At 43.0% G+C, this 8,033-nt stretch overlaps 1 protein-coding gene across 1 annotated transcript in view; it reads left to right on the top strand.

The window, feature by feature from the left end:
- The window catches only part of FAM105A (family with sequence similarity 105, member A), a 48,215-nt gene extending 42,967 nt beyond the window's left edge, over positions 1-5,248 (top strand). Inside the window, exons 6-8 of the mRNA XM_006874157.1 lie at positions 911-1,039; positions 3,868-4,137; positions 5,075-5,248. Coding sequence (XP_006874219.1) covers positions 911-1,039; positions 3,868-4,137; positions 5,075-5,248 — 573 coding nt within the window. The remainder of the gene's footprint in view (positions 1-910; positions 1,040-3,867; positions 4,138-5,074) is intronic.
- The last annotated feature ends 2,785 nt before the right edge of the window (positions 5,249-8,033 follow it).

Genomic DNA, 8,033 nt, shown 5'->3' with positions numbered 1-8,033 from the left:
CAAGGTTGGCAGTTCAAGCTCACCAGTCGCTCCTTGGAAACCCTAGATAGGGTCGCTATGGGTCGGAACTGACGGCACTTAACAACAACAACAACAAATATCTATATATCTATATTTATATATATATAACTTTCAATTCACAATAAAAGCTTAATAAGCTTTTATTGTGAATTGAGTGATAGTTTGCATGGGAGAACATCAGTTTTACACTCATCCTATTGTATTTCACTTCATTGCAATGATTACAATCCCCTCCATGCATCATCATTCAACAGTATTTACTTCTATTCACTCTGTGTTTTTTTTTAATGTACACAAAAGTACCCAGAAATATATAATCATTTAAACAAACAAAGGGCACATTCTGCAAGCCTGCCTTCTGGCCGCCAGCACACAGCTTTTCTCTTCCCATGATTCTAGAGTCCTCAGCTGCTCTCTGTCTCCATGTCCTCATCTCTGCCTCCATCTCTGATGTCACTTATTCTCTGGATAGGGTCCCACATTCTGCTTGTGGTCTTCTCCCTTGATGGTCCTAGGGTCCTCTGTTTCTGGACTGTAAGATTAAATACATCCCCCTTTTTGTTACACAACGTCTACCTTTACAGTTGTGACAGTTGCAATCAGTCATGATAATAATTACTCACTTTCGAATCATAAGAATCTTATCCCCATCTCTTTTTATCAGACCCATGTAGACAAGATGAAAACAATTCAGTGTCACCCACTGTACCACTAAGGATTTAAAAATCAAATAATCCACAAATCTTTAAAAAAGGGTTAAAAATGAGTGTATACTTTTTCACTTGCCTTTTGTTGTTATCTTTGTTTAATGACAGTTGCTAATTGGGATCCATTGGCATGATGTTCTCAGAGAGGTACTAACATGATCGGCATCTATTTCCTTTTAAAGCTCCCTGAAAAGCTGCTTTTTTCTCAAGGTTGTAATTGGATCCAGCAATACAGTTTTGGTCCTGAGAAATATACAGGTTCAAACGTGTTTGGAAAATTACGTAAATGCGTGGAATTATTGAAAACGCAGGTGAGTGCTTGTGGGTGCTGAGAGAGAAACTCAGAATGAAAGCACACACGGGGGCTTCAGAATGCCTGTGGGAAAATGAAGTGAAAAGAGTGGGATTGTTTTCAATGAACTTTTGGAAGGCTCCCCGTACATCCTCTAAAAGTAACGTGTCCCTTTCTGATAGGTAGGTAGGGATGTTGTTGTTGTTAGATGCCATCGAGTCGAATCAGTACCGACTCGTAGCGACCCTATGTACAACAAAACGAAACACTGCCGCGTCCTGGGCCAACCTCACTATTGTTGCCACAGTTGAGCCCATTGATGCTGCCATTTTGCCAATCCATCTCACTAAGGGTCTTCCTCTTTTTTCTGACCCTCCGCCTTAGCAAACATGATATCCTTCTCCAGCGACTTGTCCCTCCTGACAATATGAGGGATGAAGTATGAGAGACGAAGTTTGGCCATCCTGGCCTCCAAGGAGCACTTCTTCCAACATAGCTCTGTTGGTTCTTTTGGCAGCCCATGGCACTTTCAATATTCTCCTCCAACACCATAACTCAAAAACATCAATTTTTCTACGGTCTTCCTTATTCATTGTCCAGCTTTCGCATGCATATGAGGTTATTGAAAATACCATGGCTTGCGTCAGGCGCACCTTAGTATCAAGCTGACATCTCTGCTCTTCAGCACTTTAAAAAGGTCTTGAATGGCAGAGAAGTAGGCATGCAGGCTGGAAATTCTAGCAACTGATGTTGCCTTTCCTTGCTGGTCTTTCTTCTACCAGGGAATGAATGAGAATGACCTTGTTCTAGATAATTGGGCTCATTATGGGTTAAGGAGGGTGTCCGACTTGGAAGCATTAATAAGCATGTGCTTTTGTGGTGCCAGTTCCAGACAAGGTGCTCACGAATGCCCTTTGGAACGCATCCTGTTAAGAGTTGGGGAACACATAGATGTCATCATTTGACTAAGGTTTTCCCTGCCTTAGAATACAGGTAGAGATGGGCTTGTCTTCATTCTCTAGAGCTGCTCTAACAGAAATACCACAGTGGGTGTCTTTAACGAACATAAATAAATGTCTTCTCTCACGGTTTAGGAGGCTGGAAGTTTGAGTCCAGGGTTCTGGCTCTAGGCTTTCTCTGTCTGTCGGCTCTGATAGACGGTCCTTGTCTCTGCGTTTCTGCCTCAGGGTGATCTCCATGTGGCCAGGCATCTCTCTTTCCCCATCTCTGCTCTGCTTATTTGTTTAATCTCTTTTATATTTCCAATATGAACTCCTGGTGTGGTGCTGTAGGATCAGCACTGGACTGCAAACCACACGGTTGGCAGTTCAAGCCCACCAGCTGCTCCCCTGAAACGTTATACAGGGTCTCTATGAGTCAGAACTGACCTGTTGGCACTTAACAACAAAATATTTCAAAAGAGATAGACTTAAACTACACCCTACACTAAGCCTAATCCAGGAGTCCTAGTGTGGTGCTATAGGGTCAGCTCTGGACTGCAAACAACAAGGTCGACAGTTTAAGCCCACCAGCTGCTCCTAGGAAACCCTACACAAGGTCACTATGAGTTGGACCCACTTCGATGGCACTTAATGACAACAACAAATGGAAAATTCCCTAAGGCTGTGGCGCTGTAGGATAAGCACCTGACCAGTTTGAACCACAAGGTCGGCAATTCAAAACTACCAGCTGCTCCTCAGAAAGCCTATACAGGGTTGCTATGAGTTGGAACCCACTCGACGGCGCTTAACAACGTAAATCCTGCCTCTTCATAACACAACAAGGACAGCCTATTCCTAAAGGGAGTTACAATAAAAAATTTAGAGGTTAGAATTTATAGCACATATTTTGGGGGACATAATTCAATCCCTGGTCCTGGTGTGGTGCTATAATATAAGCACTGCACTACTCACCACAAGGTCAGTGGTTCAACTCCACCAGCCCTTCCTTGGAAACCCTACACAGAATCACTAGGAGTCAGAACCCACTTGATGGCACTTTACAGCAATAATTCAATAGATAGCAGGTTTCTTGAGTTAATCCTGGGCATACCACTAACTGTTGTTGTTGAGTGCCGTCTAGTCAATTCTGACTCATAGCGACCCTGGATAGGGTTTCCAAGGAATGCCTGGTGGGTTTGAACCACTGACCTTGTGATTAACAGTCTAGTGCTTATCCTACAGTGCCAATTTGAGAAATCCTTGTGCCACGGTTTTGTTATCTGTGAAATCCATTGTGATGTACACTGCTAAAATGCTCAGGAACTAACCCAGTTTGAGTGGACTCAGAGGAGCCTCAGCATAAAGGCCTGGATCTACTGCCAAAAGCTCAGCCATTGGAAACCCTGAGGAGAACAGTTCCACTCTGACACACATGGGGTCACCATGGGTTGGAGTCAACTTGATAGCAGCTGATTCTGGTAGATTCTCTATTGTGAGGATTCAGTACATGTTAATACTTAGGAGTCAGTACATGTTGAACGTTCCGAGCTGTGCCTGGCATATTGTGAGTGTTAAGGGATACTGGTACTGCTCTTGGCTGGGATAGTCTTTGTATAACCAAACTAGCCAAAGCAGCTTTAGGTAACTGACTTACTGAGCATCGTATCTACTAGGTGGTATACATTTAAAAATTATTCTGTTTCAACCAGTTGGTCATTGTAAAAGTAATACACACTTGTGGTTTGTTTGTTAGTTTGCTTGGGGGGGGGGGGAACCAAACAGTGACCAAAAGATATAAAATGAAATCTATGTACCACCTCCCTTAGATCTCCAGTTTCTGTTATAAATACTTGCAAATGGATGTCATTTCCCCTTCTAAATTTTATTCTTGCATCTCTGTATTTAGTGGACAGAATTTAGTGGGATGAAAGATTACCATAAGAGAGGAAATAAATGCAACATGCTGTTTTCGGATGCGATTCTGGAATACAGACTTTATGAAGCTTTGAAATTCATCATGTTGTACCAAGTCACTGAGGTGTATGAACAGATGAAGGCTCAGCAAGGCATCCCTAGGCCTTTTAGCCTTCTGTTTTCCAGGGAAACATCGTCTGATCCTTTGAGCTTCATGATGAATCACCTGAATTCCATAGGCGACACTTGTGGTTTGGAGCAGGTAAGTGGTCCCAGACCCTCGTGAACCCTAGATTGAGGATGGTGTGGAATTCCCGAACACTTGGTGCTCAGTGAGGATGAAGTCAATGGCAAAGAGGTGGTCAGTTGATGTTGTAATTGTTCTTGTTGCTGTGAAGTGAGATCCCATTCATGATAGTCCCAGGCTCAACAAAACCAAACATGCACCACTGTTGGTATTGCAGCGGCTATTGTTGGTTGACATCAGTGCCCCTCCAACAAAGAGAAAACGAGTCTCGGCCTCCTGCCCTGTGCGGTGGCTGTGTCTCTCTGAGCTCCAGTTCTGGGGGGCTGGGTGGCCGTGCACTCAGCTGTTAACCAGGAAATGCCATGATGTGAAGGAGAGAATTTGGCAAATCACTGCTGATAAAGGGAGTGCCTGAAAATGTTTAAGACACAGAAAAAGGTTTTATCCTTTTGGAAAAGTGTTTCTGTTTTGGTGTTTTTTGGCTTTCCTGGGAGGTAAACAATGATCAGACCTCTCTTGATGCACATTGACTTAAGTGGAAAACAAGGCCGTTTTTTTATGGTGAGCGCTCTTCTGTTTCCCATTACATTTTTTCCTTTTCCCATAGAGCTTTTCCCTGTGATGTCTCGATATTTTCGGAGACTGCTAGAGATGTGGCTTTCTAGTCCTCTTCCTCCCAGTAATGAGCATTCATTCCCATCTCTATGCCTATTCTGCACTTTGTGCATGGGTCTTAAATCAGTGGATCATTTCATAAACTATGTTGTTGTTAAGTGCTGTTGAGTTAGTTCCAACTCACAGTGACCCCGTACACGGTTTCCAGGGAACAGCGCCTCATCCTGCAGCACCATGCCAGGGAGAGCACTTTTCCCCACTGTGGTGGGAGGGGGGGAATTTGAAAATGTGTGTGTGTGTGTGTGTGTGTGTGACCTTCCTTTCATCTCATCTCCAGATTGATATGTTTATACTTGGCTATTCACTGGAAGTAAAAATCAAAGTGTTCAGACTCTTTAAGTTCAACTCCCAGCACTTTGAAGTCCGCTACCCAGAGCAGCCTCTCCGAGAGTGGCCGGAGATCTCTCTGCTGACCGAGGATGACCACCACTATCTCATCCCCATCTTCTGAGTTGAGCCTGACTGGGCACCAGCTCCAACCATGCTGTGACAGAGAGATTTCTCCAAGACCAGCACTGGTGTTTCAGCTGCTTCCAGATGGGGTCGGGAATGATAGGTGCTCAGAGATGGAGCTGTGTGAGGGGGCTTTTCTTTGTCTCTGATTTGCCACAAAGCAGCTGCTCTGATACCTGTGAACTGATGGTTTGACCTTGTTCTTAAAGTTTCTCTGGTCGCTGCACATGACAACAGCTGCAGGAAAACAAAGGGAGAAGAAAGCAACTCAGGAGAAGCCACCGACCTGAAAAGAAAGAGTATGTTTACCTTCTACTCCTTAAGGCCTTCATTAAGAGTCTCTTCTCAGACAGACTCTGGAGAAACATCCGTGTGGCCTTGTTTAACAAACATCATCTTCCCAGGAGTCCTTGTGGCCTACTGACTTTGCATAAGTACTTGTTGAACTTTAAAACTGTGTGTGTATACTCAAATATGTATATACGTCTACATAAATGTATATAGACATGCACACACGTACAGTTATATGTATATAAATGCACACACACTCACACACAACCACTACTTTGTAATGTACAATTTGTTTCACAGTTCTTGACATCTCGTTTGTTACTGTCACATCTGGCCATGTGTTTTCTATCGATGCAAAAGATCAATTCTAAAAAAGAAGGTAACGTCGTGATAATTACTTCACTGCCACAAAACACCACACTGTGCTGTGTTTCATGTATGTTGCATGTGTATTTAATGTGGAATCTCACTGTGGTAGGCAGAATAATGCCCTCCCTAAATATGTCTAATCCTGAAAATGTCTGATAATGTTACAGTATCGGCACAGGGAAGTTAAGGTTGTAGATAGCATTAAAGTGACTAACCAGCTGACCTTGAAGTGGGAGGTTATTGGGATTGTCCAGATGAAGCCAATGTAATCACAAGGGTCCTTAAAAGTAGAAGAGGGGTAAGAAGAGAGGAGTCAGAGGCTTTCATTAAAGCTGCTGGCTGTGAAGATGCAGGAAGGAGCCACAAGCTAAGGGATACAGGCACCCACTGGGAGTCAGAACAAATTCTCCCTGGAGCCTCCAGAAAGGAACACAGTCCTGCCAACACCTTGATTCTAGCCATGTGACGCGCCTGTCAGCCTAACCTGCCGATGTGTCTAAGTCACAAAGTTTGTGGTAATGCGTCATAGAAGCAATGGGAAACTAATACGCTCAGGCTAAATTTTTTGCTAATTGCTATGTTGGAAATACTTCACTCATCTATTTTGAACTTCAATAAATATAAAAAAGAATTTTTAAAATCTTGCCAACAGTTTCCTGTGTCAAAGTCACACCCCCCTCTCTCAGTCTGGCTCACTCAGCAATGTACCTGACGCCAGCTCTCGCCACATTTCAGTGTTGCTTATTCTGTAAATAAACATTTTATTTTATTTTTTTTACGTTTGTGCAGTATTGTGGTAGCATGAAAAGAGTGCCGAGGTTCTGTTGCAATCGGGAGCAGTCAGGTTTCTATACTGCAGAAGCTGGGTGCCCAGGCGTGCACAGTGCCTACTGTGGTTTGCTTTTCTGTCCGAAGAGTCATGGAGCTTACAGTGGGAGCTTCGCTACCTCACAAAACAGCCCTGTCTATGCTCAGAAACATCTGGGGTTTTGTATAATGTTGTTAAATGCCATCGGGTCAGTTCAGATTCATAGCGACCCTATGTAGGGTTTCCAAGGAGCAGCTGGTGGATTTGAACCACTAACCTCACAGTTCAAACTGACCTGTGGTCTAGTGCTTATCCTATAGCACCACACCGGGACTCCATAGACTAAGAATGATGGATGGTGGTATGCCATGGAGTCAGTTTTGACTCATAGCGACCCTGTATAGGGTTCCCGAGGCTATAAATCTTTACAGGAGCAGAAAGCCTCATCTTTCTCTTGCAGAACTGCAAGATAGCTAATTCCAGAATTACAAGCTTTCTCTTAAATAGCAATTTCCTTGAACTATGTGATTTTGTTTACAAGAAGGTATTTTACACTGCTTAGCAAGACTAGTTACATTACAAAAATGTAAAAATAGAAGATTAATTTTGACAGACCAAAACTTTAATTGCATACTGGACTTCTGGGGTAGCACTTTAGGATGGGCACTGACCTACCAACCTCAAGGTCGGAGGGTCAAACCACCAGCTGCTCCTCAGAATCAGCTCCACAACACTTCACAACAACAATCATTGGGTTGTTTGTCATCAGTTGATTATGATTCTATTACTCAGCATATCCGGGAAAAGCTGTTTCTCTGGCTAAATTTTTCTCTATAGGCATTTTGTTTCCTTTAAATCCTGTTTTTGTTCACAGCATCTGCTTTAAAACCAGACCAAAATTAAGTGGGTCCAAAAATCCTCACCACTGGACCAAAAAATAACATCGTGATAAATGGAGAAAAGATTGAAGTTGTCAAAGACTTCATTTTGCTCAGATCAACCATCAACACTCATGGGAGTAGCAGTCAAGAAACCAAACAACATTTTGCATTGGGCAAATCTGCTGCACAAGACCTCTCTAAAGTGTTGAAGAACAAAGATGTCAGTTTGAGGACTAAGGTGTACCTGATGCAAACCATGGTGTTTTCAGTAACCTCATAGGCATGTGAAAGTTGGATAGTGAATAAAGGAAAACCATAGATGAATTGATACATTTGAGTTATGGTGTTGGAGAAGAATATTGAAAGTTCTATGGGCTGCCAAAAGAACAAATAGATCTGTGTTGGAAGAAGTACAGCCAGAATGCTCTTTGACA

This window comes from Chrysochloris asiatica, unplaced genomic scaffold (assembly GCF_000296735.1).
Source record: "Chrysochloris asiatica unplaced genomic scaffold, ChrAsi1.0 scaffold00264, whole genome shotgun sequence".
Lineage (NCBI taxonomy): Eukaryota > Metazoa > Chordata > Mammalia > Afrosoricida > Chrysochloridae > Chrysochloris > Chrysochloris asiatica.
Note: the sequence above shows the minus strand (reverse complement) of the source record. Positions and strands in the feature narration are given on the sequence as shown.